At 43.7% G+C, this 18,186-nt stretch overlaps 1 protein-coding gene across 1 annotated transcript in view; it reads right to left on the bottom strand.

Annotated features, from left to right (window-relative positions):
- The window catches only part of TBKBP1 (TBK1 binding protein 1), a 163,263-nt gene that overhangs the window by 82,171 nt on the left and 62,906 nt on the right, over positions 1 to 18,186 (bottom strand). The window contains exon 4 of the mRNA XM_089674317.1: positions 1,953 to 2,103. Coding sequence (XP_089530443.1) covers positions 1,953 to 2,103 — 151 coding nt within the window. The remainder of the gene's footprint in view (positions 1 to 1,952; positions 2,104 to 18,186) is intronic.

Raw genomic sequence — 18,186 nt, 5'->3', positions numbered from 1 at the left:
TCACACTCAAAGTCCACATCGGTAGCACTTAAGTGTTTAGCTGTCACTGCCCCCAGTCCCTACCTCTCAGAATACCGGTTCTGTGTTACACTGGAGATTTCAAATGCTTGGCGTCTGTCAAGTCAATTCTGGGTGTGGGGAGCCAAACTACTGAGAGAAACTACTTCAGTGCTTCTGTTGTGAGTTTTGAGGATACGTTTCACTACAATACCCATAGCTATAGAGGTTAGTGAAGGCTTGTTTTAAGGCTAATTTACTGTTTGTTAAAAATATGTTGTAGTGCTACCTTCTTGAGAGCCGCTGGCTTTGGGTCCCCCTTATTTACTGCACAGCCAGGCAACATGCATTTTCCAGACACAATAAACAGTCCATAGGCTTGGTTTTTTGTATTATTTATTAGGAAATCTAAAGGGGTTATGGGATTCTCAACTTTATTGAAGAATAACAAATGAGGACAATTTCCTTCTCTAGACTACTACAAAATGGCAGATATTTGACTGCAATCCAGCTAGAACCATGACAATCTTTAGCAAAGTGTCAGTTTGCAGTAGCTCTGTGTCCCCTTAGTAAACAAAATACCAGCCTACCTGTCTACGGTATCTGATCCCAAGACATGGGACTGGGTAAACTATAAACTGTCCCCTGAAGACTTGCCAAGAACTTGCATACAGCAGCATTCTCCCTTCAAGGCCCTGGGCATGTAGTGGCACTCACACTGTCCTCGCCCTGCAGCTGTGGATAAAACTGCATTTAGACCTTCTGCTAGGCTGGTTCCTCTCCAAGCTCCACAGGCTGTAGCTTCCTCCTTCAGCTTTCCTCCTTCTTCCAGCCTCCAGCCTGGAGGCAGGGCCCCCCCTTCTCCAGGCCCTCCTCCCAGGCTACACAGCAGCACTCCTCAGCACTCCATCTTCCACCTGACTCCCCTGCTGGCCATACTCTGTCATATTTATAGGCTGGTCTGCCACATTGCCAGACCTCCTGCCTGGGACTGGTCGGGCTCCCATAAATATGCAGATCAGCCTCTCCTCACGTCTGCCTACTGGCTTCTAGAAGTGTCTCCAAGCTTCTTGAACAGGAGAAGGTGCCAGGGCACTGACCTGTAGAGCCCTCCAGCTTGACCTGAAGTAACCCTCTGTCTAAACTCAGGCTTCTAACAAGCCTCTAACTAATCTCAACAACTATGTACACTAGAGGGCGCTACAATGCAAATACCTGAATTCATGTTTTAGACCATGTTTCATGTTACACTTATATTTAAGGTGTACCAAAAAGCATGGTCACATATATAATTCCCCAACCCCCACTCCCTTACCTGAAACCATTATTACAAGGTCAAAGGACACGTAATTAGAAAAGTCAGAAAAACGCAAGGTGTCACACCAATCTGTGAGCATTTGAGTTGGGCCACAAAGCTGTAGATCATGAGAATGGAAGATATCTCTATCAAGAGGTCAGAAAAATATTTTACTGCAAGGTCGGGAAGATAAAAAAAAAAACATTGTGCCTGACACCACAAGGTCAAAAGGATAAATTTTTAGGACAATGGAGGGCATCATGGGATCACACGTGGTAATTTATGTGTCATGCATAATTGAATGTAATTAGATATATGTGTACACAATGCATAGCTAGATATAAGACAACAATATAAGATCCCATTAATATTACTGTGAGAGTTGAATCACCCACCTAGGACAAACCACCTTATGCAAAAGTGACACTGTTCTTGATTCTTTGTAAGACTCTTTACAACTTATATAGCTACATATTACTAAAAACTGGAGTTATTTCCCCAAATCAGATTCAAAACTTCAGAGCATGTTTGATTGGTGGCTAAGATTTTAACTTCAGTTTTTAATAACAACATGTTGATACATAAAACTCTCTATTTATTGTATACCTTAACAAGATTTCTGTAACATTTTAAATTTCTCCAAAATCCAATTACTCACCATGTGACATGTCTGGCCCATGGTGTAGCGACAGGTATTGCATGTTTGGATTGGTGAGAGCAGATCCAGGGAATGGGTGTGGCTCAGTGCACATCTGTAACTGCTGCTCCAAAGACTGGATGTGGGCTACGTGGGTCAGAACCAGGCCCTTCTGTAAAATATAGTTACGTATCATTATATTCAACATTACCTTTACCTTATATTTTCTAGTCTATCCTTTTCTTTATTCCATAAACCATCATGAAAAGATTATCTGTTACTACCTATGCCAGCATTGTCCTCCAATACGCCAAGCAGGCTGGTGAAGTAAGAGTGAGTGTGTACCTTAAAGCACACCATGCACTAAAAAGCTTTAGACCTCCACCTACATCTCAAATTGCTGCATGATAGTTATAAAAAAACACACCTGTGGAAAAATGTTAGAAAATATACTTACCTTAGAGCCAGCTTCTGCACTGAAGATGGAAATGCCACAATCCTTCCAAAAAGATTCTGAGAACACTGAGAATCTCACAAAAAGACACTCCTACACTGTACTTCTGCTAGAGTGGGGTTTCTCAGCCAGGATTCCATGGAACACTAGGGTTCCTCCAGAGGTTGCTAAGGGTCCCTTGAGCAATGAGCAATTTCTGTCTCTCAAATAAGGTCCCACTGACACCACTGATCTTTGTAGCTATCTATAGCGGGGGAATTCTTCCCAGTTCAACCCAGGGTTTCTCAACCAGGGTTCCTCCAGAGGTTCCTAGGGGTTCCTTTAGCAATGAGCAATTTCTGCCTCTCAAATAAGTTCCCACTGACATAATTGATCTTTTAGCTATCTATAAGGAGGTAATTCTTCTCCTTTCAACCGGAGGGTTCCTCCAGAGTTTGCTAGGGGTTCCTTGAGCAATGAGCAATTTCTGCCTCTCAGATAAGTTCCCACTGACACCACTGATCTTTTCAGCTATCTGTAAGGGGGGAATTCTTCCCAGTTTAATCTAGGGTTTCTCAACTAGAGTTCTATGGAACCCAGAGAGTTCTTCCAGAGGTTGCTAGGGGTTCCTTGAACAATGAGCAATTTCTGCCTCTCCAGATACGTTCCCACTGACATCATTGATCTTTTAGCTATCTGTAAGGAGGTAATTCTTCCCAATGACCACAAGTGTAAGGATCATTCTTGCCACTGACCATCACTCTAATGTACGATGAGTTGTAGATATAGTAAGTTCCCTGAGACCAGAAAGTTATTTCAAGGGTTCCTCCACATTGAAAAGGTTGAGAAAGGCTGTGCTAGAGTGAGATCCTCAGTATTCATATGCACTTCTCAAAATCTGTAAATGAAAGGGGTTGAAGATGTCCCTTCCAGTCTTGTTGCCCCAGGCCTTTCGGTAACTACAGTTTTGCTACCAGGCATTATCAGCTGTGGTGTGAATGCTATTGGTAATATCCATGGAGGGAAATCTGTCCTGAGAGATTAATAGAGGCTGCTGTTGTTGAACTCACTAACCCTAAGAAGACATACAGATATAGAACTGTGACACAACACTTTTTTATAAATACTTTTACCATGTCTGTGCCTCAAAAATGCTTTGGCCAGACACAGCCAGGCAACTAGTTACTAGAGTCATTTTAATCAGTAAAACCTCATAATTCAAGGTACCATTTCAGCTATACCCTCATAGTAATTTGTGATGTTTTAGAACAATTTAAACCAATTATGGAGTAATCGGATTCAATGGGTTATTGTAGTTTGAGGTCATTGATGATTTTTGCACTCTACTGCACTGGTTTAACTATCTGTTCAGCTAGAATTAATTTTAACTAAATGGGAGCAAGTATGGCTATCATAAAAAAGGTGAATGAGGTGCTCCCATCATTTGCCTAGTTTCTTAGCTGAATACAGGAGTTTTGGTGTGCTTTCTGAAAGTGCACCACACCAGCAAGATATAATAGAAGTACAGTTGTGACCAAAATTATTCAACCCCCAATGCTGTAAAGGGGTTTAGGGACTATAGTGTACATTTGGAATTGTATTCAGAATCAAATCCTACAAGGACGTTGTAACTACCCAAATGCAACTAAAATGACATCAATTGTTTATGTAATACAGTAGTAAATGGTTCTTATGTGGTTTCTTCATTGCCACAATTATTCAACCCCTTAAAGACTACCACTCTGAAGAACAGAGGTTCATACAGGTGCTTTCCATCAGGTATTGAAAACACCTGTGGATGTCACCGAGCAGCAATCAAGCATAATAAGCACCAATTAGGCAGCTTTAAAATGACTGTGATACTCAGCTCCTTCTAGACATTTACTGGTGTGGTTACAAACATGGTGAAGGCAAGAGAATGGTCCAGGAAGACAAGAGAAGAGGTGATTTCTCTTCACAGGAAGGGCAATGGCTATAAGAAGATTGCAAAGATGTTAAACATACCAAGAGACACCTTAGGAAGCATCATTCGCAAATTCAAGGCAAAGGGCACTGTTGAAACGCTACCTGGTCGTGGCAGAAAGAAGATGCTGACTTCGACTGCTGTGCGCTACCTGAAGCGTAGAGTGGAGAGAAGTCCCCGTGTGACTGCTGAGGAACTGAGAAAAGATTTGTCAGATGTGGGTACAGAAGTTTCAGCCCAGACAATAAGACGCACACTGCGTAATGAAGGCCTCCGTGCCAGAACTCCCAGGCGTACCCCCTTGCTGTCTCCAAAGAATAAGAAGAGTCGACTGCAGTATGCCAAAAGCCATGTGGACAAACCACAAAAGTTGTGGGATAGTGTTCTGTGGACTGATGAAACAAAATTAGAACTGTTTGGGCCCATGGATCAACGCTATGTTTGGAGGAGGAAGAACAAGGCCTATGATGAAAAGAACACCTTGCCTACTGTGAAGCATGGTGGAGGGTCAATCATGCTTTGGGGCTGTTTTGCTTCTGCAGGTACAGGGAAGCTTCAGCGTGTGCAAGGTACCATGAATTCTCTTCAGTACCAGGAGATATTGGATGGAAACGTGATGCAGTCCGTCACACACCTGAGGCTTGGGAGACGTTGGACCTTTCAACAGGACAATGATCCCAAGCATACCTCCAAGTCCACTAGAGCATGGTTGCAGAGGAAAGGCTGGAACATTTTGGAGTGGCCATCGCAGTCACCAGACTTAAATCCGATTGAGAACCTCTGGTGGGACTTAAAGAAAGCAGTTGCAGTGCGCAAGCCTAAGAATGTGACTGAACTGGAGGCCTTTGCCCATGAAGAATGGGCGAAGATACCCGTAGATCGCTGCAAGACACTTGTGTCAAGCTATGCTTCACGTTTAAAAGCTGTTATAACTGTAAAAGGATGCTGTACTAAGTACTAAGATTGAATGTCACTTGGGGGTTGAATAAAACTGATAATGCTGTGAGCACAGAAAAGACATTTGTGGTTATTTCATTATAACTGTTATGTTATATTTGTCTGACCTACAAGTGCCTCTTTAATGTAAATGTAAGCAAGATGACTGAATGATCAAAAGCAATGTCAAACTGGCCAAAACACTCAATTTCAGTGGGGGTTGAATAATTTTGGTCACAACTGTATATGGCAAAAACATGCAGGAATACCGTGGGTACACTGCACCACACTCGCATTGACAGTAAATTGCAGCACATCAGTGTGAAAGCAGCTCTATAAGGGGCTCAGGACAGTAAGCGTCTGTTTAGAATTGCAGTTTTGCTGATGGTAAAACTCAATAGTTGAGGCGTGTTTTTACCACACATCCCCATCCACTGGTGTAGCATTAGGAGTTGCAATGCTGACTGCCCCATGCTCCAAGTGGCCCATGCGGCCTCCCTGTCACATTCTGTTTTACACTTGGACAGGAGGGTCGGTGGGGGTGACACATACAGGAACTGACCCTTGCCATTTTCCTCCTGCAACCGCTAAAAACCGGCTTCTCCTCCTCTCCCTCCCGCCAGCGGACAATGTTCATTTTTTAAAATAAAAAATTCAAAATTCTGAACAATTTCATTTCATTTTGGCCTGGGACCGGTTACCAAATCACTTAGGTGGCCCTCACTCTTCATAAGGGTGTGTACCCCTGCTCTAGAGTTTGCAATTACCAGTAGAGGTGTCAAGGGGTGCTTTCTTGTTCTAAAGCACCACTAAAATTTTCTTAAACACTGCTTTTGCAGCTTGACCATTTTAACTCAGAGAGAGCAGAGTGAACTCATCAAACCACAGGACCACATTAATGCTTTTAGGTCTAGGGTGTGGTGGTAGATCACAGACCGAAGGATCCTGAGGAGCTGGCTAGGGATTTCTGCTAAAGGTGATAAAATTGGTGTCTAGTATCAGAAGTGGCAGTGATGTCATCTAGGAGGATGACATGCAGCTCCATGTGATCCTCCTAGATGACGTCACTGTCACAAACTCGATATTCCACCTAGTGACCAATGAAGAATATTTCCCAATTATCACCTTGAACTGAGGATGTGGCAATTTAAAGCCGTAAAACACCTTTTATTTAGTGAAATAAAGTAATTGGATGTTTTACCAAAGAAAACAACTCATGCCTATCCAACATCATGACTACCCAACAGCCCTTTTTGCGCTGACTCTTTCTACCCCACTAATGCTACATTAGGGTTCCTTTAAAGCTGCCAGTCATGTTGCATGGAGCTCTGCAGGACCTCTCATAAGGCAGTAATGTCCCAGGCAGTCCTGTAAAACCTCAAATACAGCAACCCAGAGCCTATGGGAGCTATCCCAAGCTCTTCCTCAGCTCTGATGAGGACTACCCCTCACTCCACCAGGTGCTTCTGTATCTGGAGTTTGTTAGAAGGAGGAAAGGAAGAACATTTGTTGGATGAGGGTTGCTGGAGGAGGGGGGATTTTGCTGGAGGATGGAGGGGTAATGCTGGCGGAGAGCAGATTTTTATCAGAGGGAGCAGGTGGGACAAAGGATGAGAGGAGGAATGCTTGGTGGAATATCGTCATGATTGCATGTTTCGTGTCTGAATATTGTCATTGCATCCATTTATTGTCCAAATATTTTCATGACTACCAGTTTCTTATTCACATTTTGCCATGTTGGGTCATTTGTTGCTCACATATAGTCACAATTGCCTGTTTATTACTGCCATATTGTCATGTTTGTCCAATTTCTACAAACTTACTGTGACTGTTCTCTGTATTGTAAATGCTGCTGTCTGCATATTGTAACAATTGGCCATTTACTGCCTGTGTATTGTATACAATTTCCCATTTGGGGCCCATGTATTGTCAAGATGTCCATTTATTGGCTACAAATTTTCAATTCATTGATCTTTAGAGCTCCATATTACTGTAATTAAGCCCCACCCCACCCGTAGGCCTGCAACTATCAAAGCACACTGCTATTATCCTGATGTTTGTCCATGGCACAGTACATGAGCTACTATTAAGTCTTTGAATTTTATTATTTTTCTCGCTGTTACTATCCCGATGTTCCACCATAACAAATGTGTTAACCATCATGATTATATATATACACAACATTCAGATAAAGAAAATGTATTAACGATTTTATGATAATTATGCACAGAGAAATTATTATACACAGTATGTTTGTAACAATAGACTTTTCATTGTGTGAGTTGATGTGAAGCAGTCAAGATCACAATGTTGGAGACCTTAAAGTGCCATTAACCCACATAATTAAAAACTGTCAGTTCATGCTGTATTACATGCTGTTCATATTCATCCGGTCACTATGGAATTTGTTTTCTGTGCTCTGAGAAAAAACTGCTTGATTTTGCCATTCACTGTTCCTCCCTACTTGTCTGTGCCCCCGCTGCAGCGTGATAATGTGTAGGTCAGACGTTGCCACATCCACTGAGCAATTTCAGCTTCCTTCTTTCCTCCTCCATATATGTGCATTTCACATTACTGTAGAGTTACACATGTGGGTGTATACACTTTGGATATATGACAACCCGCTGCCTCCCTATTCCTCCTTGCCCGCTAAACAGCTAAACACAATGGGAGCAAGATATTACATGTTGCTTGATGGAGGCTTCACCTCCCTGTAATTCTAAGCACATACAAACAATAGACACAGGATGGAGGGGAGGGAAACAGGCTGTGATTGGCAGAATCTCCCCCTAGATATGCCATGTTTTTGCACAAAAATAATAATGCTTTTTGTTATGATGATTTAAAGCATTTATTTGATATTGAAGTGTTACTAAACCCACAACTGTAAAATCAGTCTGTATATGCAGTAAAGCATGCTTGTTATGGTCACTGTGGAACCTAAGGGGTTAATCATCTGCATTGTGTAAAAAGGCCATTTGATCCTGTTTTCTCTGCCCCTCCTTTTGTTCAGATGTCCACCTGAACCCATATCCACATGCACATGCTCAGTTTAGTGTGTATTGCTAGAGAGAATTTTTTTCCTCTTGGGAGAGCGCATGTGATCAGCACAGGGCCAATCAGCACTGTCCAGACAGAGGTCAGGGGTTTTGCATCCTCCTAGAGCAGAAAGAAAACTCCTCCTAAAAACTTTAACCAGTGCTCTGCTGAAGTCACAAGACTGTTCTAACTGCTGATGAAAAAGGTATTTAGTAGTTTATATTTACTAAAACAATTGCATTTCCATGTTGTGTGTACTGTGGGAGACCAGATATAGTGAATGCAGGGTCCTGGGTTTAGTAACAATTTAATTATGTTTTTACCTTTGTATTTTGAAGGCTTTTTTTAAATGTGACCAGCAGCAGAGGACTAGAAGCTCCTCCTGTTGAATTGTTGTGTTTCCCTACAGACAGGCTGGGACAAAGCTGGGTCATATGAAAGCTGTATATTGATTATGAAAAAAGGTACTTACATTTAAAAAAAAATTAAAATAAATACAGTGCCGTCATTTATACTATATTGCCAAAAGTATTGGTCGGCCTGAACTTAACATGAACTTAATGGCCTCCCAGTCTTAGTCCGTAGGGTTCAATATGGAGTTGGCCCCGCCCTTTGCAGCTATAACGGCTTCAACTCTTCTGGGAAGGCCGTCCACAAGGTTTAGGAGTGTGTCTATGGGAATGTTTGACCTTTCTTCCAGAAGCACATTTGTCAGGTCAGGCACTGATGTTGGATGAGAAGGCCTGGCTCACAGTCTCCACTCTAATTCATCCCAAAGGTGTTCTATAGGGCTGAGGTCAGCCAAGCCCAACCCCGGAAAAACAACCTCACACCATAACCCCCCCTCCACCAAACTTTACACTTGGCACAATGCAGTCAGGTAAGTACTGTTTTCCTGGCAACTGCCAAACCCAGACACATCCATTGCCAGACAGAGAAGCGTGATTGGTCACTGCAGAGAACACGTCTCCACTGCTCTAGAGTCCAGTGGCAGCATGCTTTACACCACGGCATCCAACACTTTGCATGGCACTTGGTGATGTAAGGCTTGGATGCAGCTGCTCGGCCATGGAAACCCATTACATGAAGCTCTCTATGCACTGTTGTTGTTCTAATCTGAAGGCCACATGAAGTTTGGAGGTCTTTAGCTATTGACTCTGCAGACAGTTGGCAACTTCTGCGCACTGTGCGCTTCAGCATGCACTAACCCCACTCTGTCATTTTACGTGGTCTACCACTTTGTGGCTAAGTTGCTGTTGTTCCCAGTTGCTTCCACTTTATTATAATACCACTAACAGTTGACTGTGGAATATTTAGTAGCAAGGACATTTCATGGATGGACTTATTGCACAGGTGGAAACCTATCACGGTACCACACTTGAATTCACTGAGCTCCTGAGAGCGACCCATTCTTTCACAAATGTTTGTAGAAGCAGTCTGTATGCTTAGGGGCTTGATTTTATATATCTGTGGCTATGGAGGTGAGTGGAACATCTGAATCCAATGATTTGGAGGGTTGGCCCAATACTTTTGGCAATATAGTGTATATATATATATATGCCACTGGTGCCCTGTGCCTTTCATAGATGAGAGCAGGTTCACCCTGAGCACATGTGACAGAAGTGAAAGGGTCTGGAGAAGCCATGGAGAACGTTATGCTGCCTGTAACATCGTTCAGCATGACCGTTTTGGTGGTGGATCAGTGATGGTCTGGGGAGGCATATCCATGGAGGGACGCACAGACCTCTACAGGCTAGACAACGGCACCCTGACTGCCATTAGGTATCGGGATGAAATCCTTGGACCCATTGTCAGACCCTACACTGGTGCAGTGGATCCTGGGTTCCTCCTGGTGCACGACAATGCCTGACTATTGAATGGCCCCCCACGCTCGCCTGAATCCAACAGAACACCTCTGGGATATCATGTTTCAGTCCATAAAACACCACCAGATTGTGCCTCAGACTGTCCAGGAGCTCAGTGATGGCCTGGTCCAGATCTGGGAGGAAATACCCCAGGACACCATCTGTTGTCTCATTAGGAGCATGCTCCAATGTTGTCAGGCATGCATACAAGCACGTGGGGCCCAAACAAACTACTGAGTACCATCTGAGTTGCTGCAATGAAATTTCAGAAAATGGACTAGCCTGCTGCATCACATTTTCACTTTGATTTTCTGGGTGACTTTGAATTCAGTCCTCTGTAGGTTGATAATTTTCATTTCCATCAAACGATGGGGCATCCTTATGTTCCTAACACATTTCCCCGTCCATATCAGTACAGATATCCAGCAGGAGATTTTTCCCCATTGAGATCTGATTTTTGTTTTCAAAATGTTCCTTTCATTTTTTGAGTAGTGTATATGTGCAGTGTGCACAGCTTCTATTCCTACATGCCTGATCAGCGTGATGTGGTCGTGGATTATTTCTGCCGCGGCTTTTTCCTCTCCACTGTGTCCAAGTTGTTGCTTACTATATAACATACATTTTTCATGTTCTGTATTTGCTTACCATATAAAAATATTTTTTCATTTTCTGACTAAGCATTCCTCATTATGGTACGTCTGCTTTTATTATAACATGAAATTCAGGAATAGGAACTTCTCTCCCCCAATTACACTTCTAGAACCAGCACAAAAAATGGATGGAGCTGTCTCTGGCAACAAGCTTTATTCTTAGTGACTGGTAAAGTGGTCCATCAGTGGCAGTGCTGGGACAAGGTCATCTAGGTCCCTGGGTGAAGATGCCAAATGCCCCCCCCCCCCACCACCACCACCAAATGCATGAGCATTATGTGTCAGTAAAATCCCCTCTCTCCCCCCAAAAAAATTTTTGAGCACCAATCTTCACACTTACTCCTAAATATAAATTCCCTTTGCAAGCCAAAATTCTCCTCAAACAAAATTTCCCCCACTACCAATAAAAAAAATCCCTCCTCCCAGCTCAAATCCTCTCCCTTCCCACCAGTGGTGTATTTAGGTTTTGTGCTGACCTAGACAACACAAAAATTGGCGGCCACCCCCTCCCCTGCGGAGAGAGTTTGACACCGACTAACACCCCCCCCTCCCATTGAGAGAGATTGACATTGACCAACAACACTCCTGTCCCCCGTCCAAGAGAGACTTCCACTACCATCGCCCCCCATACACCAGACGCCCAACCCCCTGGCAAAAGAGAGAAGACACTCACTTTCACAGCTCCGGACATTCCCGGGAATGAGAGTCAGGCTCTACATACACCGTCAAGCAGTCCGCAGTCTCTCTCGGTTCCCACCTGGTCCCCATGCCATGTGTGTCCCTTCTTCCTTCTCTTCTTCCAGGGGCCAGTGCTGCCCCCCCTGAAAAATGCCACCCTAGGCAAATGCCTTGTTTGCCTTGTGGTAAATATGCCCCCGCTCCCCACAATTCTCCCTTCTAGAACAAATCCTCTACCCCTTAAATTTCTCCTTTGCACATAAATCCTCACCCCCCTCCAAATTCCCCCTCCTAGCACACATCCACTACACCTTTGAGCATAAATCCTCCTCCCCCCAAGCCCCCTATGCTAGCACTAATTTCCCCATCCCCCCCCCCCAATTTCCCCTTCTAGCACAAATCCTTCCAATTATCCCAACTAGCACAAATCCCCCCCCCCCCCCCCCCATCATCCTTCCTAGCACATATCCAGCCTCCTAGTGCTTATCCCCCCTCCCATTCACCCCTTCTTGCACAATTCCCTAATTCCCAACTGCGCCCAGGGCAGCTGCCTCTCCTGCCCACCCCTTGTCTTGGCCCTGATTAGCGGTATTCAGCAATAAATACCTTTGCTCCTGGATTCTTTTGTGCAGTGCTGGTTCCTTCCAACCACCTCATAATTGTATTCAGTAATAACATGGAGGTCATCAGAAGGAACCAGATAAGCTGCAAGGGGCACAGGACCTTGACATCCCTAAAGTGTTGGTTTCCCAACAGACTATGAGGAATGATTCCTAAGCAACAAATGGCACATATTTCTTTTTTTTTTTTTTGGTGGGGGGGTTATTTTCACAAGTATTTTGAAAAAGTGAACTGTTAGAGTCAGGTTAAGGGTTAAGTTAAAGTTTTACTTAAGCCAGGACGCTGCATTCACTATATCCGGTCTCCCACAGTACACAGAACATGGAAATTCAATTATTTTAGTAAATATAAACTGCTAAATACCTTTTCTCATCAGCAGTATATAGCAGTCCTGTGACTTCTATCAGTGTCCAGCAGAGCACTGGTTAAAACTTGTAGGAGGAGTTTAAATTCTCCTCTTACTGTCCTATGAGGCTGCATGACCCCTGATCCTTTGTCTGGACAGTGCTGATTGGCCCTGTGCTGATCACATGCACCCTCTCAAAGAAAGAAAAAAACTCTGTAGCAATACACACCAAACTGACCATGTGCAGAGTGACTCATAGAGCTCTGTTCTGGAGACAGTAGAAGAAAGAGAGGATCAGAGAAGTCAGGATCAAACAGCCTTTCTTACAAAATGCAGAGGATTAACTCCTTAGGTTCCACAGTGAGTATAACAAGCATGCTTTACTGCATATACAGACTGATTCTACTGTTGTGAGTTTAGTAAAACTTTAATAGTTACAGTTTATATTTATAGTGTGCTCATATTTTAATTAGGTTTTATACATTTGAAAAAGTTACATGGGTTGTCTACTAGTGAAGGTGCTATTCATGAGTAAACAAACCAATGTAAAGTTCTGCATTTTATGGTGATGTTTGTTTTTGCAGGTTATTGGTGTATCTCCCACTGTTATTTATCAGAATTGCTATTTTTTAAAATTGTTTTATATTCATGCTTTGCCATTGTAATATCTCAGCAGTCGATGTGTGTGGGTGGACCCTTGATTTTGTATTTATTGTTAGGTGCCTAACAGTTATATAACTTAAATGGAAATTTGTGACATGAGAGGTAAGATCACGGTGTTCTAGTACACAAAGGCACAAGGGCAGAATACACTTTTACTCTGTAAATTCACGTTGCCTTTGCCGGCACTAGAAGAATTGGTGGTTTTGCTACCTTTTATCTAACCCTCTGATATTACATTATAGCAGTGGTCTCCAAACTGCGGCCCAGGGGCCGGATGCGGCCCTTTGATTGCCTTTATTTGGCCCTTGGGGCACTATTCCTCCCACTGATATGAGGCACCATTCCTTCCACTAACACCAACATTCGGACATAATTTCTTCCACTGATATAAACTACAGAACACTATTACTTCCACTAACACTAAAGATGGGGCACTACTCCTGCCACTGACAGCAATGCTGGAGCATCAGTCCTTCTCTGACACCAATGTTGGGGTACCGGTCCTTCCACTGACATCAGTATTGGGGCAAATTTTCTTTCATTCATACCAGTGTTGGGGAACCATTCCTTCCACTGACACCAATGTTAGGGCACTATTCCTCTCAATGATACTAATAATAGAGCACTATTCCTTCCACTGACACCAGTATTGGGGCAAATTTTCTTTCATTCATACCAGTGTTAGGGAACCATTCCTTCCACTGACACCAATGTTAGGGCACTATTTCTCTCACTTATACCAATAATAGGGCACTATTCCTTCCACTGACACTAGTATTGGGGCAGATTTTCTTTCATTCATACCAGTGTTGGGGAACCATTCCTTCCACTGACACCAATGTTAGGGCACTATTCCTCTCACTGATACTAATAATAGAGCACTATTCCTTCCACTGACACCAGTATTGGGGCAGATTTTCTTTCTTTCATACCAGTGTTGGGGAACTATTCCTTCCAATGACACCAATGTTAGGGCACTATTTCTCTCACTTATACCAATAATAGGGCGCTACTCCTTCCACTGACACCAGTATTAGGGCAGATTTTCTTTCATTCATACCAGTGTTGGGGAACCATTCCTTCCACTGACACCAATGTTAGGGCACTATTTCTCTCACTTATACCAATAATAGGGCGTTATTCCTTCCACTGACACCAGTATTGGGGCAGATTTTCTTTCATTCATACCAGTGTTGGGGAACCATTCCTGACACCAATGTTAGGACACTATTTCTCTAACTTATACCAATAATAGGGCGCTATTCCTTCCACTGACACCAGTATTGATGCAGATTTTCTTTCATTCATACCAGTGTTGGGGAACCATTCCTTCCACTGACACCAATGTTAGGGCACTATTCCTCTCACCGATACCAATAATAGGGCGCTATTCCTTCCAATGACACCAGTATTGGGGCAAATTTTCTTTAATTCATACCAGTGTTAGGGAACCATTCCTTCCACTGACACCAATGTAGGGCACTATTCCTCTCACTGATACCAATAATAGGGCGCTATTCCTTCCACTGACACCAGTATTGGGGCAAATTTTTTTTCAATCATACCAGTGCTAGGGAACCATTCCTTCCACTGACACCAATGTTAGGGCACTATTCCTCTCACCGATACCAATAATAGGGCGCTATTCCTTCCACTGACACCAGTATTGGGGCAATTTTTCTTTCAATCATACCAGTGTTGGGGAACCATTCCTTCCACTGACACCAATTGTGGGGCACTATTCCTCTCTTCCTCTCACTGATACCAATAATAGGGTGCTATTCCTTCCACTGACACCAGTACTGGGACAAATTTCTTTTAATTGATACCAGTGTTGGGGAATCATTCCTTTCACTGACACCAATGTTGCAGTACTATTCCTCTCACTGATACCAATAATAGGGCGCTATTCCTTCTATTGACACAAATGATTCGGCACTATTGTTGCTGCATTTTTGACTCCCACTGTTTACAGTCCGCCCCCCCTAAAGTCTGAAGACCAGAAAACTGGCCCTTTGTTCAGAAAGTTTGGAGACCCCTGCATTGTAGCATTAACTTAGACCGGGACAGTTTGTGAAACCTGTTTCTTTATATAAGCAGTATTAACCCAAAAGCAAACATTTACTATATCACAGCTTACCAATTCTTAGATGTGAGATGTGATGGCTGCATTGGTTAACTTTTTCAGGTTTCTTTCCTTTATTTCCACCCAGTGATCCAGCCAGTAAGTCTGTTGATTTTCAAAAGTACAAGCCTATCTTGCTGATGTAGCAGTTAGGATGGAATGGAACAAACCATTTCCCAATAACAGGAGTGCTTACAATGATCAGCTTTTATTTATGTAAAACCTATTTCCCAAAAAGAAATTAAAAAAAAAACAGTTTGCTGTAACTGCTTATGAAGTGTGAGCTGGAGTTTGTCTTCAATTTGTTAGTGTCTAATCTGCTAGTCCATCTAACACTCTTCTCCCCTAAGATTAACAGTGCTGCTGTCCAAAGGTGCCCCCTGTGCTCCTTCATCCAGAATGGGGGCGCTCTGATACAGGAGGTGGGTTACAGGTCAAGTCACCAGGTGAAAACTGCTGGGGAAAAAAGCCTAAAAAACGAAAACGAATGCAGCCACCACATGTAATGATTGGTAAGCTGCAATATATTACATTTATAGTTGTGGATTGAATACCACCTTAAAGTAGTTGTAAATGGTTTTTTATATTTTTAAAATAAACAGGTTTATACTTACCTGCTCTGTGGAATGGAATTGCACAGAGCAACCCTGAACCTCCTCTTCTCAAGTCTCCTACCGGTGCTCCTGGCTCCTCCCCTCCACCAAGGGTCCCTAAAGAAAGAAGCTTTCTATGGGGGCACTCATGCAGGCTCGCTCCCAAGCCTAGCTGTCTGCATCTATAAACCTATTGTGTGTACCAGGCTTTAGAGTGCCTCCACTCTGGATGAAGAAACACAGGGGGCATCTTTGGACAGCAACATTGTCAGTCTGGGGGGAGGGGAGTGTTAGATGTACTAGCAGATTCAAATACACTAACAAATTGAAGCCAAACTCCAGCTCATAGTTAAGTTGCACAAGCAGTTACAGGACCATTTTTTTTCCTTTTGGGATAAAGGTCTTCCATGAATAAATAAAAGCTGATCATATTAAGTCCCCCCTGTCAGTGGTGAATGGTTTGTTACTGGCCAGATCACCAGGTGAAAATAAATGAAAGAAAGCCTAAAAAAGAAAACAATTGCAGCCACCACATCTCAGAATTAATAAGCTGCTATATAATAAATGTTTGCTTTTGGGTTTAATACTGCTTTAGTCCCCGGTTACACCCAGGGCCTTGGAAAAGGGGGTATCACCAGTCCTCCTGTATGGGTCCCAGGCCAGCAGGGGGGCCCAGGCAGCTGGGTGAATCAGATGTGGGCAGGGAGGGGGTGCAAATACTAGAACCAGTCCCCTGTATGGCTCTCTCTGCAGCAGCTGAAAGCCAGCTTCTCCTCTCCCCCCCCCCCAATACAGGGGATTGGTTCCAGTAATTGCCCCCCCATCCGTAGCACCTTATCACCCTCCCTGTGCACCATAGGCTTCCCCATGCTTCCCCCCTGTGTGCCCCCAACTCTGCTGCTGTTGGCTTCCCTCCCCTCCTTCCTACCAGCAGCTGCAAACACACAATAGGATCCAGAGTAGAGGAAGAGTCCTGCAAATATGTAACATTTTACCAGCCCCTTCCCTTCCTGAATGAACACAATGAGTGCTCAGTACCGATCACTCACTTTATTCATTCTTAACTGAAGCATAGTGTTTTTTTTTGTGGGGGGGGGGCGGCCAGGTTGACTGTATGGGGCCCCGTGGTTTCTAACAGCAGCCCTGGTCACCCCTATCCAACTGGTGTGACTTCCAGTTAAGTCGCACGATTTCAAAGTTGGATGTCATTCCGACTTCAGTTGCGACTTACAAGACATCTGCGGCTTTCAAGACACAGGTGTCTGTGTAAGTTGCAGCTGAAGTAGTGTATGCACTACTTTCAAAATCGGTGTGACTCTGACCAAGTCGGAATTGCACCGGTATGACCGCTTTAATTGCGGACAATAGGGTGCAGCTTACCATGCGATTTGAAATTCACATCGCCTGGCAAATGGCATGGCAAGTCGCACCGGTATGATCGGACACTAGACAGAGAATATTAATTACATCAACATGGGTCTAGCAAAAGCAAGTGCTCCCATTCTTTTCTTTCCTGTGGCACAGTCTGAGTGGGCATTCCTCTGTCATCTGTACAATGCAGGCCGAATGGTAAGCACTGGTTTGTCATTGTATGTAATGAGGTCAACAAGACCATTTGCAGACCAGCGAGAGGCTTAGGGGGACTGGTCATCATAACCACAATCAGTGGATAGGAAGACTGTGGGACCATGGATTAAGATGAGTAATAGGCTCTATAAAATCTCCCAATGGAAAATTGTGCATTATATTCTTAATCTTCTGGGCTTTAAAGCAGAACTCCATTAATGACGTATTTATTTTTAATTACATTGGTTGTGATTTCATGCATCTCTTCTCTCCACCTCGTTTAATTAGAGAACATCTTGTATTTGTTAAAAAAATACAAGACATTCTATGAATGATGGAGGTGCAGAACAAACGACCCCCTGTGTTTAGTACAGGGCTGGGGCAATGGGTGTGCAGGAGGGGCGATTGCCCTGGGCACCATGATATTATGTGAGGTGGGGGAAGGGGTATCACAAAGAGATTGGGGGAGGGGATTTGTGTTGGAAGGGGGAATTGGGGGGGGGGGGAGAATTGTTTTAGCAGAGGAAATTTTTGGGAGTCGTGATTTATGGGATTTGTGTTGAGGCCAGGGGAATTTGTGGTAGGAGGGAGTATTTGTGCTAGAAAAGATAATATGGTAGGGGAGAGGGGATTTGTGCTAGGAGGGGTATTTTTCCTGGGGGGGGGGGTTGTGCTAGTAGGAATGATTGGGGGGTATTTTTGCTAGGAGGGAACATTTTTTGGGGGGGATTTGTGCTAGGATGGGGGATTGGAGGAGGGGAATTTGTGCTGGGAGGG

This window comes from Staurois parvus, unplaced genomic scaffold (genome assembly GCF_062004578.1).
Source record: "Staurois parvus isolate SC_StPar_1 unplaced genomic scaffold, SC_StPar_1.0 ptg000151l, whole genome shotgun sequence".
In the NCBI taxonomy this organism is placed as follows: domain Eukaryota; kingdom Metazoa; phylum Chordata; class Amphibia; order Anura; family Ranidae; genus Staurois; species Staurois parvus.
Note: the sequence above shows the minus strand (reverse complement) of the source record. Positions and strands in the feature narration are given on the sequence as shown.